This window comes from Achroia grisella, unplaced genomic scaffold, assembly GCF_030625045.1.
Source record: "Achroia grisella isolate CSIRO2021 unplaced genomic scaffold, CSIRO_AGI_Agris_v1 utg841, whole genome shotgun sequence".
Taxonomy (NCBI): Eukaryota; Metazoa; Arthropoda; class Insecta; order Lepidoptera; family Pyralidae; genus Achroia; species Achroia grisella.
Window position 1 is genome coordinate 1520280 of NW_026713039.1, and position 17430 is coordinate 1537709.

Sequence of the window (17430 nt, forward strand, 5' to 3'; positions counted from 1 at the left end):
ATAATAATTTTTTTGTCGATTTCTTATTAGTGTTATAAATGTTTAGAAAAATAATGTAACAAATTAAGCTAAGAAATATAGAAGTTCAAGTCTTTTTTGTATAGAACTGAAAAAATACAAAAGAGAAATCTTAATCTTTGTTTTATTTTTTTAAATAAGTTATATTTATTATTTATAAAGTAATTACAAATATATTTCACATATATATATTCTTTATATACCTTCTAAACAAGAAAATGCAATCGATAAAATCGGTTTTCCGATTGTTATTATCTGTGGTCTATTCTGAAGTGTGTGACTGACATGTATCATGTATTTAATTCGCGTCACTAATCCCAACAATATGGAAGTGAAACGTATGACAACCAATACGATAGACAACTGAAATAAATAAGTTTCTATTTCATTTAACTCTTTATTTGGTGAGTAAATTTCTTGTAAATTATAATATAGATTTTTGATAACATCTTTTTGTCTCTATTCTTTGATATAATCTTTGTAATATTCAGAAAAACATAAATGTGCTTTATTCGTCACCGTATCGTTTTGCCGGCAAGAAAAACATCCGTTAATAATATTACCGATAGTTTAATTGTTCAATTTTGAATTAAGAATGTTCTTATTAATGAAACTCGATATATTATCTGTGTGTTTTCATTCAAAAGTAATTTAATGTTGGAAAGTATTGCGACATCATTTTTGTTTATTGTCATTATTAATAATAATATAAACTTGTTTATGCGTAGCTTTCACACGAGATAAAGTTGTTTTACGATAATAATATAACTATACTTGTTTTATTATATTGAATGTGACTCGCTTGTGTGTGACATTATTTATTTTGACCTAATATAACAAGCTCTACGGAGAAACACATTGTGTTGTCTCTGTCTGACAGATGTTAACCTGTTCGCATCTATCTCATTCTATCTGTATAAAAACGTTCAGGATGCTGTATTTATGAAATATTCTCACTTTATAATAGATATATCTCACGACATCCGCATAAATGAAGGTAAAAAGTATTGTATGTATCTAAGATATGATCTATCTGTGGAGCAAATTTTATTTGAATATATCAAGTAGTTTATGTTAGAGTAATAATTTTATCCATGCACTAATTAGAATAAAACCTTTTTGAAACCATTATTGTTAATTTCTGGTAAATTCATCACATTGGGCTAAGTGACTTGACTTTATGTTCATCCTATCATAGGAGTGCATGTGTATACACTTTATCCATACATCTATAAAAACCATAGCTCTTAAGAATATCCTTCAATTCTTGTCCCTGAAGGGCCTAGGTAGCGAACTCTGAAAAAGGGTGAGCACAATAGATCTATGTAGGTCTTAGTGTCACAGGTCTTAGCACCTGACAATAGCCCAGAACAAAAACTCCAATAAAAAAAAAGTGTTGTTGTGTACACCACAACATTATCATATATTTAAAATATCTATAGTTTACAACCTTTAAAATTAATAATATACTAGTTGACCACATGTTGCTGTGTCTAAGGTTAAATAATATTGCGACTATAAATTGAGATGTAAGCTGCAGATTGCACACAGTGTGCAAATCAAATTTGCAATTTGTTTAGTAGTAGTTTTTTATATATGAAGATAAATACTATACTTGATGAGAGGTGAAATGCAGAGAATAGAGTTCATATTACATCACAATACACTTCCTTCAGCTTCGCAATAGAATGTAAATGCAACCTCATAACTCCAGCAATGGTGTACATATATTATATATATGGCTCAAAATCACCAAGGTGGCAAATTCCAAGTTCTGTTTTATGATGAATTTACCTAGCAGCTATTACTTTGATGATCAGCCTAAATGATCCATAAACTTATGTTTAAACAATATTTACGTTGGCAGAGCATGGAATTGATTACAGCTCTTGTAATTTTATTTTTAAAGAGACCTATCGCTGAAAAAAATCATTACGGGAACGTTTTTGTAAGGTTTATAATAATATTAAAATATAACATAAGTATTTATTTTTTTCCTTATTCAATAGCGGATATATGTTACCTATACATAGAAATTAAAGAAATCTAATGAAATTGCCAATAAAGACGTTAGAAAGCAAAATATTGTGCAAATGGGTGATATTATGACTATTTTTTAGTCTAAATTATCTAAATATGAGAAATAGATGTGTCTTGTATATTAATTAACATGCTCTAGGTATGAGAAGTTCGTACATATTTTAATATTATTAGAGCTTTTTTTAAAATATCTAAAATAATCATGTATTATCTGCGAGGTTGGTGATGTTCCCGGAAGGGATGAGGTGTTCACGGAATGATGCGTGTGACGTCCTGAAATGACGATATAGATACAATTTAGGGTTAAAAATCATGAGCAATGTTTTTGGAACATGTACTTATTGATTCATTTTTGCATAAGGTTCCTAATTATCAAAAACCGTAACTTAAAACACTTTAGTCTTTTAATAACCTGTACACAGCTGATTAGAAAGTTTTAATAATCATATTAAACTTTTATTACAATGGCAATAATCTTTATTCCAATGTAAATAAATCAAACCATCTAAACATTATACTTATTATTTTTTAGTCATTATATACACGAATTTTGATATCGGTCTTCAGAATCAATGTACTGGTTCTTTCTTTGGCATAAAAGTCTTAGCCATACGAATCAGTTTATATTTCTTTGCTATCGCTAACACATTTTTGGAAGCCTTCCCTCTCTTTGGAATTTTTTCATAAAATACATTTTCTTTTAATTGCGCTGTAAGTACTTCGTTGAATAAGAGATAGGTGGTTCTATGACATTTTAAATCAATGCGTCAACTTTGCTGTTAGGAGTCGTTGTTGGTACCTGAACTATTTCCTGTTCTTTTTTTTTTCTTTTCTTCTAAGTCTTTTCGTTAAAGTTTTATATTTACATTTTATGTTAGGAATTGTTTTCTCTTGTTGTTTTATTTTATGATTTGGCTCTATCCTTCCGAACAATTTTTCTTTCCGTTGTTTTCTCCCTAAAAACCGTTCTGCATTTAATTCATCATTCCAATCTGGCAAAGTATTGTTTACTATACCTGATATTGCCTTCCTTTCTTCCCTGTATTTTTCTAATGCCCCTTTCACAATTTTTTATTTTGCTTTACTCTCTCATTGATTTCCTCAATGTTTTTAACTTTCTCTACAGCTTTTTTTCGAAAAATAGGCTCTATCCTTAGCCCTTTTTATTTCTCTCTCTTTCTTATCTCATCTTATCTAAAAAAATTTTTTTCCTGGCATTGGATTCTCCCATTGTCGCAAGTAAGCCGAACTATTCTTATTAACTTGCTATTTCGGACGTGTCTTTATTTTTTTCAGCCAAATGAGACTCCATATTGCTAAATAACATTAAACATATATTAAACAATATGTTAGCACAACATACACTGAATTGATTAACCGTTAGTAATAATAACAGGGTGCGTTTATTTAAAAAGTCATTTCGGGAACGTCATCATCATTTCGAGAACCCTCCGTCAACTTCGGAAACGGTCCCGAAATGACCGTTCCCGAAATGACTTTTTTAAATAAGCGTGCCTTTTTTAGATCGCAGTAATCTTTGACATCGTGTTTGGTTTTATTATTGTAAAATATTTGAGATTACTATTTGCTATAAAGTACTACAAAACTTATATTTCAATTTCCCAAGTTTAGAAACGCATTCCCGGTATGATGACGTATTGATGTACGCTCTATAAATATTGAATTGAAAGATGCTTACCTCTTATTTTCAATTGTTTTGGCAAAAACGAAAGACGACAACCGTTTGTTTACATCGTTCACATCACTGTACCATAGAAAACTAAGGGTTGCGATAAAAAACAAAATTTTTATTGAGAATCAAAATTACGTTCACTGAAATGATGCTTACACTGCGGGACACAATATATTGACTTAATTTTCTTTAATTTCGTTTCTTTCTTTAGTAATAACAATAATTAATTGATTTATGATAAAATTGTAGGCCATTGAGTAAGAAAAACATTTAAAACTTATTTTATTTTATTAATATTTTCAACGTTAGTTTTTGAAGATTGGTACTTGGGACGCGTTCCCGAAATGATTTTTGAAGTTATTTCTTTAAATATTAATAAATGTGCTTTACTTTTTCAGTAAAAAATATTAGGTACAGTTAATATGAACATAGTTAAGTAATATTTACAATATCAATTTGTTTAAAAACACCAAATTTAGACTTTTATTTGCTGATAAAGCTAATTCTCCACCTTGGTGATTTTGAGCCATATAAACCTTCCTCTTGAATCTTTCTATCTATTAAAAAAACCTCTTCAAAATCCATTGTATAGTTTTAAAGATTTAAGCATACATAGAGTCAGAGAGACAGCAATAGTGACTATTTTATACTATGTAATGACTAGCTACTCGCCCCGGCTTCGCATGAGTGTACATGTATTATACATATAAACCTTCCTCTTGCATCACTATCTATTAAAAAAACACTTCAAAATCTGTTGCATAATTTTAAAAATTTAAGCATACATAGGGATGGGCAGAATTTGTAATAATGAAGAATCAACTCATTGTCATCCCTTCGGCAGAAGCTTTTTTAAAGGTTGTTGTTTCACAGTTTACTACAATGTCGACCCCTGGTCGCGGCCGTGGGTACACCGGAAGGCACCACATTCGCGACCCGAGGCCGGGTGACGCAGACCTTGCTGATCTCGACGCTGCCAGAACTTTAGCAGAGCTCAGTCCACGCTCCACAGGTAAGACTCATCATGACCATTTATTATCTAGCTCTACTGACCTGGAATTAGGGACCTTGACCAAATAAAGAATATATATTTAATAATCTAACCAAAAAAAATCTCTTCAAAGAATTTCCATACAAACTTCAGTCCCCTATTTTATTATACAAACTTGGAATGTCAGATTTGTTTGTATTTAATCAATAGCCTAAAAAATACCTTTCAGGTTTCTAGCCATATAAATTACGATAATTCCATAGAATCTTTCATCTACCCTTTCAACCCTTTATTGGCATTTAAAAAGTAGCCTATGTCCTATATTAGTGTCTGGACTATCTGTGTGCCAAATTTAATATAAATCGGTTCAGTAGTTTTAGTGTGAAATTGTGACAGACACATAATTACTTTCATTTTTATAATATTAGTAAGATTTCTTCTCTGGTGATTCCTCAAGGCTGTGGGCAGTTACCACCAGGAATGCTTCTTCCAACCAATAATCTCCAGACAACTCAATTTATATCAAATGGAAATTATATTAAATCATTGTTTCCTTGCCTTTGTCACAGTATATTTACACTGAATAACACTGAAATTTAAAAGGAATACCACCATCATAATAGAACAGCCATCAGATAGGACTATTGTATTTAAAAAAAACAGGTTGCCAATTAGCAGTATCCATAAGGAAATTTGAAAAAATAATACACTGAAATTAAATTTGATCTTTAATATATTTACACTGATCCCGACTATAGTTATATTGAATACAGAATTAGAATTTAAAAAAATCATGTGCCCAGTCATTTTCTTGACTGACTCTCTGGTGATTGACACACATAACAAACCAAATGTATCTCACAGACAGTAGTAATATATATCAGATAAAAACTGCCTCTTTGGATTCAAATGTTCATAATGAAAACATTGTTATGTGTGGTGGTGCATCCATAAATTATTTCACATAAATTTCAGGATATTTTGACCCCGTCCCCTTCTCGTCACACTTGGTCACATTCGTCATACTTCACCCAAGTGTGACGTCTAATATTTGTTAAATATTAGACTAATACAATGGAAATGTTTTGAAGACTTTTGGTAAATTTGAATTAAAAATTAACCATCGCTCCTAAGAATATCTCTCAATTCTTGTACCTGACGGCAATGATGAGCAGAATAGACCTCTTCAGTTCGCAGTGCTACAGGTTTAAGCACGAAATAATAGTCCAAACACAAGAAATAACATTGATATTGCGTTTTTGTATAATTAAGTATATTAAAGAAAGGCCCGAAATTTGGGACTACTTCCACCCTTTATCACATAATGTCACACCTTATCGGTCGATAAAGTGTGACATTTATCGGTCGATACAGTATGACAATGTGTGACAGTGTCTCTCCGTCCCCCTCAACATGTGACGTAGTTTATGGATCAAATGTTGCATTCACTACTATGTTGACAGTTGACAATTCTTCTGACTACACCATCTGGGATAACGGTTGTAAAGGTATAATATTTAAATATTTTATGAGCTGCCTTTACACGACACGTTCTTTCACGCGCGATCAGAAGGGCGGGAATGACATCGCGTGCAATCGCGAGGGACCACATTTTATTTTAGTTTTTTTTTTATTTAAATAACTAATTGGTCATTATTATTAATAATATTCTTGCCATTATTATTATGATTTAATTTTTACCATTCTATTCTAGCGCAACCTACCACCTTTCGTCTTCTCTCCTTATATATACATCCCTATAAATATACATAAATACATACCTAATTTTATTATTTTTTGTGTTCACTTTTTCGCGCGTGATAGCGCGTAATTTTCATATCATTTCACTTTTTTTTTTTTCATTTTTTATTCCACAGATTTTATTTTCCAAAGGCACGTTTACGATTTATAAATGATCAATAAATCTTTACAAATAAATATGTCTTTGCTTCATAATTAAATATCTGCCATTTTGCAAAGATAATCAATTATTAATAAAAGCCGCTAAAGCATGCCCGATTGTTGTACGAGTGAATGCACTCAGTTTGCGCGCAGGTCTCTCTCGTTCTCTTTGTCCACATTTACACGCACACTCTACCGCGTGTAAGGCGGTTCGCGCGCCAATGAGCGCACGTGTAAAGGCAGCTAATGCATTTTGCATTTTATAAATTATATCTTTATAGTTTATATTTATTTTGCATTTTATAGTTTGTATTCTTATGGGTACATCTGTCTCGCCTTTCGCTTTGTTTGTAGTCGGGGCCGCACTGCCCCTGTGTGTGAAGTGTGCGGCGCACACAGGCGCCAAGGCAATAGGGGCCTCACGATCAAACTTTTTTTTAGTTGAACCGAACAAATGTAGCAAAAACTAGCTGTACTCGCTTAGTCCGCGTGGACATTAACTTATTTTTCTAAAATAATAGTACCCTAAGTTACTCCTTATTACATCAGTTACCTGCCAAAAAAAAGTCCCGTCAAAATCGGTACAGCCATTTCTAAGATTAGCAGGAACAAACAGACAGACAGACAAAAATTGTAAAAAAATATTATTTTGGTGTATGTATCGTATTTATATTCATATGCATGTAGTAAAAAACTTATTTCAATATTACAAACAGACACTCCAATTTTATTCATGTGTATAGATGTATAGATTAAATTTCAATAGCATAAACTATAGCAAATAGCAACATCAACTTTTAGTATAGGTTTCGCACACAGCCGCTGTATGAGATCGGCCCCTGCTTGTAGTACCAGTTGTTCCTATCAAGTAGTGACATTTGGACAGTTGAAGTGACAGTAGCATTACAGTATTGTGGCATGATACCTTAGTGAAATCAAATCTAAAATCATATATTCATGTAGAACATTTTAGCCGCTTATGAACGTCAAGTTTTATATGTTAATACTTTTTGCCTGCGTCCTATTCAGTATACAGATTCAATTGAGAACTGGCAAGAATTTCAACTGAAATAGAAATAATCTTTATTCAAATAAACTCATTACAAGCACTTTTGAATTGACATATTTTATATTTATATACTAGCTACTCGCCCTGGCTTCGCAGGGGTGAACATGTATAGTACATATAAACCTTCCTCTAGAATCACTATCTAATAAAAAAAACCGCTTCAAAGTCCGTTGCGTAGTTTTAAATAATTAAGCATATATAGGGACAGACAGCGACAGCGATGTATTTTATATTATGTAATAATGAATATATTAATAAATCAACAGAGTCCCGAGAAAAGCCAGAGAAAGTGCTAGAAGTGGATCCAGAGAAAGAAAAAGAACCAGAAAAAGTTGCAACAACCGACGATGATGCACTAAAAGAATTGCTGACGATTGATGAGCAATATACACCCTTGTTGACATTGGTAAATAGTTCATTTTTATTTAACACATTAAATTCTCGGAATAGTAAGGTCGCTGCGTGACGCCTGTGGGTACACCAGACCTCTGCGCTACTGAAAGGAGCTTGGCTGGCTACTCTAGTGGTCCAGATAAGAGGCTATATGCGGAAAGAGAGTCCAAAATACAATACAATATATCTCTTCTACACTCACCCTCTTCTTTAGAAATTTCAAGATATCAAAAAAAAATATTGTTTTGGTTTAAATAAAAACAGAACAGTCTAGTTCTAATAATGTTTATTATTTACTTTAATATATTCCTAGCCTATTTAACTGCCTAGATTTAAACCGAAAGGCCATCTATTTGTTTTGTAGTTAAATGGTTCTTAACATGAATCGTTTTATGGTAAATAATGGTAGTAGTCAGCTCGTGACCATGGTTAGTGCAACCTAGTCGAAATGTCGAGAAAGGTAAACCTTGGTTTATCATAAAATTATATGTGTTATGACCCTGTTAACAATATAAATAATTTGTATTAGACAAGAAAGTTTAAAAAAAAAACAGATTATCTCGTGAATTTGTATCAAAACATATTTAAATTCAAAATATCTTTATTCATGACAGACTTGCGTGTGAATCACCAAACAATGACAACTATAAAAGAAATGGTGATGATGAAGATTGTACTTTTTTTTATTATTGTAAAAATTTGTTACTGGTTGTTGGTGTTGGAGAAGGATGGAAAGAATTAGTTGGAAGGATAAAGTAAGAAACGAAGAAGTACTACACAGGGTAAAAGAAAAAAGGCAGATATTGAACACAATAGAAAATAGACGAGGAAATATGTTAGGGCACTTGATACGGCACGATGATTTCATGAAAATTATTATTGAGGGGAAAATAGAAGGAAAGAGGGGGAGGGGAAGACCAAGGAATAGCTACATCAAACAAATTGAGGACAAAATGGGAGTCGTGTCGTATCAAGAATTAAAGAGCATGATGGAAGATCGCGGAAAGTGGCAAGAGCTCCACCGCCAAGAGCGTAGCTGTTAAATTATGTATGAATGAATTAAAAAATTGTTAAGTCAGAAGCCCCCTCTTGGATTACAACCGTGAAGGTATCTCAATATTGTTTAATCTCTTCCAGTTGGAGCAGTTTTCACCGGGCGAAGATGGTATACAGTTCAATAGGAAATTAAAAACTTTTGAAGCCACAGTAACCAAAATGTGTCCAGATGAAGCTAGCCTACAGTAAGTACAGTATTTTTTATTACCTTGACGGTATAGTGGCAGTCAGCAACAGACCGAAGGATCAAACCTCAGACTGAAAAATATGTGCAAATTATTGTTCAAAGTTTTTTTTTTTAATCAAATATGTTCTGGATTAACGGTCTCCCACTTGCAAGATACATTTCGATTTTGCTGCTGAAGTGTTTTGCTTTTTTCTGGCAAATTGAGTACAGACTCTGGCAGTTTGTTGCAAAATCTTAAGTAGTTTCCATGAAACGAATTACTAAAGTATTTATATGTATAGATAAACCAATTTGTTTATCTATACATATAAATAAAATTGGAGTGTCTGTTTGTAATATTGAAATAACCGTTTTTTACTACATGCATATGAATATAAATATGGTACATACACCAAAATATTTTTTTTTACCATTTTTATCTGTTCGTTTGTTCCGGCTAATCTCTGAAAAGGCTGGACCGATTTTGACGGGACTTTTGGCAGGTACCTGATGTAATAAGAAGTAACTGAGGCTAGTTTTATTGTAGAAAAATAAAGTTAAATTCCACCCCGACAAAGTCGCAGGAAGGGGCTGGCGCTAGTATTGTGTAAGCTTTTATTAGTGTAATAACCTACCTTTTTCAAACTGTCAATGTTTTTTCCTGGTATACATGATATTTTCGTAGATGTATTAAGAAGTGTTTGAAGTCGATATATTCGTGGCCTAAACATGGTACTGTTTTGTTATAGACAAGCATTCGGAGCCTTCCGTGCCGCAGCCCTACGGCATCCGAGTACTGCCCGCAAGCTGGCCGCCGTCGGAGCCTCATTCACACGGCAGCAACGTCAGCAGCTACTACGGGCAGCACTTCTCAACGTGGTCATGCAGGGCACCTTCTCCAGTTAGTACCTTAGGGTCCATATATACTTTATGCTAAGTTGCCTCTTCATCTTTATTATTTAACTGTACCTGCGACTTCGTCCGCGTAATGACCTTTACCAAATAATGAAAAAATGTTTAGTAAAGTTTCATCATTCTAGCTTTAAAAATCTGTATAGAATTCTATACAACTCAATCATAAGCCTAAAAAATAAGTTTCTAGCTTCTAGCTTTGAAAATGACGATACTGCTATACAACCTTTCAATACCTTACAACCCTATTTCTTTATTTATCATTACCTTGCCTTTATCCCATTATTTGGGGTCGGCGCAGTATGTCATTCTCTTCCACTGCTCTCTATCGGTCGTCATATCTAAACATGCTCTTCTTTTATTCATATCACCTTTCACACAATCTATCCATCTTTTCTTAGGGCGTCCCCTCCCTTTACATCCATTCTATATTTCTTTATTTATATACAGCCTAAAAAATAAGTTCCAACCTTTAAAAATAACATTAGTTCGATACAACCATCCATTTCCTCTTTCAACCCCTTATAACTCTTTTTCGCATTAAAAACTAACTTATGTCCTTTCTCGGTATCTGGACTATCTGTGTACCAAATTTCATTTAAATCGGCTCAGTAGTTTTGGCGTGAAAGCGAGACAGATAGACAGAGTTACTTTCGCATTTATAATGTTGTCCCTACACTTGTAATATTTCTGTCAACACTCGAGATCCTTCAATTAGTACCTCTCCAGATGACACAGATTTAAGTTCAGTGTAAAGTCAGTCCACGTTACGACTTCGCGTCGAATGTACTCGTTACTTGAAACGTTTTCTGACAGACACGTCAAAAAAATATGGCTCAGAAACCATTTTTGACTACCCTAATGCTGTTGGCCGCAGCTGGCCTTTACAGCTTCGCGCAACGATAGGGGGCGAGTGCAGATAGCACTCCAAAGGAAGGACTTATGGAGCGGCTGAAGGCCAACTCCCGCCTGACGGATACGACTTTAATCTGAGGGCACCCGCTAGGGGTTCGAACCTCGACTCAGGCCGTCATAATTTCGATCCTCGTTTGAATTAGATTGAGGATGGATCAAAGGGGAATGTAGTTTTGTCTTAATAATAATATATAATATACTGTATGGTAATATTAGTAATTTGTTTCAGAATTGGATGTACTAGAGAAAGCTAACCCTATGTTTTTAATAAATGCTGCTAACCTCATGGGAGATTACTTTGCGGGTAAGTTATCACATACTTGATAGTCTAAAATATTTTTCATATAACAATGTCAATCCAAATTCTCCTTGAAGAGATCATTGCGTGAACATTATTCAAAATTTCTGTAGAGTTAGAGTATTCAGCCAAACTTTTAATATATGCAATTTTAATATAATTTTATTATATGTATGTGTGTATATATATACATATATATGTATTATTTTGTATGTAATCAATAGGCTTTAGTTTTTGTTTATTTATGTAATTGTATATGTATTTTATGCGGGTATATTAGTATGTTATATATTTGCATAGAATAATATATATAATATTATTTTTCCGTATTTATCCATATTTGTTTAATTGTTAAATTGCACCGCCTTATTATTATCTCTGATCAACGCGACTGTTGACTGGTAGAGAATGCCATCAGGCATTAAGTCCGCCTTGTATACATTATTGTGTGCAAAAGAATAAATAAATAAATGTTTTGTAATAAAGAAAATATTTATTAAAATGTTGACATAACAGTCCGTTAATAAATACGGTAAAACAATATCAATATATATTTATTTATATATGTAAGATCGGGTTTATTGATACCGGACGAATCTTCGAAGGATGGATGAATTTATAGATGATAGCAATATATAGCAAGTATAAGTTTATTTGCGGACAACGTTATAATTTATTTTCATACTGCTGTCTTGATATATGATAGCGTAGCGGCTTTTGTATTGATTGCCGCATGCATCCTCATAAAGTGCGAATACTCTAACTACCATATAGTAATTTTTGTAGCTGTGACGTGGTCGAGTGGAATGAGTAGTCATGCTCACTAAAATGTCCAGACATGTGGTGGCGTGGTGGGCCGGGTCATTGGGCTCCCTAAAATATGGTCGAGCGCAGTGATGGCTGGCTCATCCGTCATACTCGTGAACGAGTGCTGCTTGTAGGGACTGGTCTGCTCTTATCACTACGACTGATTTAATCTTATTGTGTTTTTATATTTGACCCTAAATAAATTAGTGCTGGTTGGTAGTTTGTATTCACACGTTTCGACTTGTAAAATGTGAACAAGGATTGTTTACAAGAGCAACACATTGTTTCTTGCTTATTCGTCTTGTGATAAGACAGCTTTCCGAATAAGCGGTAGATTTAAAAAAATGTTGACTATTCAAAAGTGCTTAAATTAAGTTTATTTGAATAAATGATTTTCTATTCTATTCTATTCTATTCTATTCTTCGTGACGATTGTAAGATCCACTAATAAAGATGACGACTTAGGCTTTGAAGCCGGCTACCGCAAGGAAAACCTTAAATAGCGCCCGTGACTTGTGACACGGGTGTAGGTTTAAAAGGCCCTTTTAGAATGCATTAACACTCACCTTCACTACTTGCAGCTTCCCCCCAGGCCCAACTAAGACCGGGATAAACCCATTGCTAATGCAATTCACTTTAGTATCCGAAACACAACCGGCACGCTCTGCGCTCGTCGACTGAATGCCGCGGCTCACGCAACGAAAGAGGATTATTCAACTACCGACCTCCATATTTATAGACCAAAGTCAGTGTAGTAGGTGGGTCTATAAACACTAAATGGCGCTATTTACAATATTTGTAACAATCTTTACTTGTACTTCATTAGTACTACAAACAAACTACCTTCTTTTAATATCTTTTTAAAATATCAGATTTTTCTACAATGTTGATGTGAACTCTAACATATATTACTAGCGATCCGACCCGGCTTCGCACTAGGGTTATTACAAATCTTTGTATTTCCCTGCTTTCCTGTAGTATAATATGTATATACACTGACACTATTCCACAGGATAGAAATCAATGGAAGTCGCTGGAAGAGGTCTCTATGCCACGTCACACTGAAATATGAGATATCTTATAAAACTAGCTATGCCCGCGGTTTCATTCGCGTTAAATTTCAATAAAAAATACAGCCTATATGTTATTCTGATAATGTAAGCTATATTACTGTAAAGATTCAACAAAATCCGTTCAGTAGTTTTTGCGTAAAACAGTAACAAACATGCATACTTACAAACTTTCACATTTATAATATTAATAATAAGATTAAGTATAGATATAAGATTAAAATAATTGTACATTATGGAATCTATGGATTATGTTACATGTTGATGGCTTACAGAGGCGCGGCTGTGTAATGGACACAAGGTTCATATCCTGGCGGCGCCACTGCTCCAGTACCTACGGGCACTTCTCGCTTCAGACGACCTTCGAGCACACCGCAGTCTGGCTACACAGGTACCTTCTTCATACTCTTACCTTAACCTCCCTTCAACTAAAACAAGCTTACAAAGGTTTTTTTTAATGGATGATAATGAAATGGCACCAGTCAGGTCAGTTAGCTCATCGTGACAAATTCACCAAGAATTTATCACGATGGTTTCCAAGGGGACCCGTGGAGGTAAACCTGACATGGTACATTGATGGCAATATGATCATCAATCCACATTACCAACAATCCCCTTTCCCTCCAGTTTAATTTTTTTTATGGATGATAATGGAATGGTACATCCGCTAACGATTTACGTTGGCGGGGCACCAGTCAGGTCCGTTAGCCCATCGTGATAAATTCACAAAGAATTTATCTAAGTTTCTAAGGGGACCCGTGGAGGTAAACCTGATATGGGACACAGTCACCTAGATACATAAAATAATAATTGCATTTAATAATGTCTAGTAAGACAAATTCAATATTGTCTACTAGGCACTGCTGTATCTAAACTGTGTCACCCCACCTTACACATTCCTATTTTTATTTAGTATATAAGATCATTATTTCTATGTACATATTGTCAGTTTATCAATATCTGTAATATACATCGTCTCGACCAACAACATTGTATTATTCACCCGCAACACCTGACATGGTACATTGATAGCCATATGATCATCAATCCACATTACTAACAATCCCTTTTACCTCCAGTTAAATTTTTTTTATGGATGATAATGGAATGGTATACCCGCCTGCGCTAACGGTTTACGCTGGTGGGGCACCAGTAGTTTAGAAAGGGTGACGTTAGGCGCTTGAAATAAATTAGAGAGCAGCCCACTTTATAGAAAGTCTATCTCGGTAAAATTTGTGATAATGTATTGGTGAGATGAGATTGTATATTATTAATTTTTTTTTCAATGACTACTAAATAAATAATTATTTCTGAACAATACATAATAATTGAATCAACAACCTAACCAATCCCAGCTAGCAGCACTCATTCACGAATAGACGTGATCACGTTCACACGGATTACAATAAACTACACATATAAATAAAATTGGAGTGTCTGTTTGTAATATTGAAATAAACGTTTTTTACTACATGCATATGAATATAAATACGGTACATACACCAATATAACATTTTTTACCATTTTTGTCAGTCTCTCTGTTTGTTCTGGCTAATCTCTGAAATGGCTGGACCGATTTTGACGGGACTTTTATTGGCAGGTAGCTGATGTAATAAGGAGTAACTTAGGCTACTTTTATTTTAGAAAAATAAAGTTAAATTCCACGCGGACGAAGTCGCGGGTGCAGATAGTATGTAATATACAATCGACGGCTTCGGTGGTCTAGCGGTTTAGCACACCGGATTAAATTCAATGGTCGCGGGTTCGATTACTGGCACAGTACAAACAGTAAAATTATTTATGTGCACGAGTAATATTTATATAAGTTACCTAGAATCCATAATACAAGCTCTGCTTAGCTTCGGACTAGACGGCGCTGCGTGTTTCCAACGATATTATTATAATAATGTAATTTACTTCTTTCCAGCTAATGCAAAACGGCCGTGAGCTGCTCTCACAGCATACAGCTCAGGAGTTGGACGACTTATCAATATCAATACGTCTCCGACTCCTCACCCCGCCGCCCGTCAGCATCATATGGCTGCTCCTATCAGCAGACCTCTGTTTAAACAAATTCCTACCCCTACCGAACACCCTGCAACAGTTCTACGCATCACACCTAGAATTGACCACCGATGAGAACTACTCTGAAGTCAGCTACGGATCGTGGAAGAAGAGTCCAGAGAAGGATAACACGTCGGATGTCAGCACGGAGAGTTTCACAGAGAAGATTGGGAATCTCTCACAAATTAGTCTCAACAGTGAAGACGATGCGAAACCCAAGTTGAGACCTATATTAGGGGCAGGTGCTGGCTTGTTGAGACAGGAACAAGCGTTGTCAGTCAGTCAGGATAACTTCGAAACGTGGACAGCAAAGAATACTCTATCAAAACGATATGATCTGAATTCTTGGAGACAGACTGAAGAGGAGAAGGAGGAAGAAGTCTTCAATCCAACAGTTCTACCACCAAATTTTCCAACAGTGCCAGATTACCCACCCCCGAACCTGTTTTACCCTGAAAATGTTAATTACTTGCAACAAGGAGATGGGACGTACATACAGAATCAGTACTCCTCGCCCCAAAACTTCACACCTCAAGGAGACGCATACGTTCAATACCAGAACGAGAGACCGCCTAGTGTACCCGATAGAATTAACAATGAAATGCAGAAGAACTCACAAAGAAAACCGGTGGAGAACTGGAGAAGAGAGAAGAGTGATCTCAAAGAAGATTCCAACAGGAACAGAGCGCGGAACTGGACTCGACATCAGTCCAAAGACAATGTTAACGACGAGGAGGACAAAGAAAAGGTTAAGGACCCAGAGAAATTCCCGAGATCAACGTCGCGGAGTTCCCGGGACTCCCGGGATTCTAAGCCCGGGAATAGAACGGCCCGGCGGAATAGTGGTGAAAGTGACGCAAATTCAACAAGCGGAGCCAAGACTCCAATGCGGAGACACGTCAGCGACGTCCCGCGGAATAACAAATACTGGGATCACGACGACCGGTGCGACAAAGACTATAATAGTTAGTGAATTCAATCCCGTGGGATTTCAGATCTTGAATTGTTAGGTGGCCGATATTTGGTGGCATTTGGTAACCCCACTGTTGGACGATTTGATTACTTGCATCTAATTATGAAATTAAATTTGTTCCTTATTTAAAACAATACAGTCATAAATTTCGTTAAAAAAATGACTATAGTTTGAAAAATATTAAAATAATCGTTAGGAATATTATTTTAATAAACTCCAAAATTAATTAATTAATAAATATCAGCAATCCATCAGTGAGGTATGTCGTAATATCTCGAAAGCATCGGTCCAACCTAATGTAATCTGGATATGGACATTTTTATAGTAAAATTTGCAAGTGCTAGCGTAGAGTGGTCGTTTTAGTGCAAAGTGATATACATGAAGCTATATCCCAGGAATTCGACTGTATCTGGTAAGGTATAATAATAATCTCAGGATAATTTAAGTTAAGCTAGCTAAAGCTTGTGTTATGGGCACTAGACAACTGATAGAAATACATTTTTTCGTAAATACATACATATTATATATAAAGAACACTCAGACCGATACAAACAATCATAGTCATGAATACAAATGTTTGTGCCGGAGGAATCGAACCCGCGAGCATCAGAAGTAAGGCGGTGTTCTGAACCGCTAGAGCACCGAGGCCGTCAAAATTAAGGTATTTTGGAGATTTACTAATATATTGATTTCAATACATTGGTAACTCGAATAAACGGGTCATTACATTAATATATTGAATTATTCAAAGTCATAATCATTTATTCATCAATTTGTGTCACATATATATGTATTTTTGGTCACTATCTCTAGTTGTGTTTCTTGCCAGTTCTTCTCAACTGAAGCTAGTCGAACTGGACGGCAGTTCTTCTAGCCACTTCAATTCAGAAGAGCTGGCATATAACACAACTGGTACACTTTTTTCAAACCATTTAGAGAAAGTTCATAATCAAGTGTCTTTTTTAGGTTATCTAAACTTTTTTTGTGTACCGATTTCGATGACTGTTTTTTATTTGTTTATCTAAAGTTGGTGCTTCTCATTCTCATTTTGCATTATATTGTT

The 17430-nt window shown here is 34.7% G+C and overlaps 1 protein-coding gene across 1 annotated transcript; it reads left to right on the forward strand.

Annotated features, from left to right (window-relative positions):
* Positions 1-336: 336 nt before the first annotated feature.
* Positions 337-16803, forward strand: LOC131852256 (uncharacterized). Its single transcript, XM_059202909.1, has 8 exons — positions 337-422; positions 4625-4763; positions 7980-8119; positions 9244-9347; positions 10078-10229; positions 11385-11459; positions 13606-13721; positions 15258-16803. The coding sequence occupies exons 2-8, from the start codon at positions 4634-4636 to the stop codon at positions 16362-16364; spliced, it is 1824 nt and encodes a 607-aa protein (XP_059058892.1). The 5' UTR covers positions 337-422; positions 4625-4633; the 3' UTR covers positions 16365-16803.
* Positions 16804-17430: the final 627 nt, after the last annotated feature.

Bases quoted from the DNA above. Each gene is read 5' to 3' on its own strand.
- LOC131852256 (XM_059202909.1), top strand. From the start codon at position 4,634: ATGTCGACCCCTGGTCGCGGCCGTGGGTACACCGGAAGGCACCACATT. The intron at 4,764-7,979 runs GTAAGACTCATC...ATAAATCAACAG, and splicing joins GCTCAGTCCACGCTCCACAG to AGTCCCGAGAAAAGCCAGAG. The intron at 10,230-11,384 runs GTTAGTACCTTA...AATTTGTTTCAG, and splicing joins CATGCAGGGCACCTTCTCCA to AATTGGATGTACTAGAGAAA.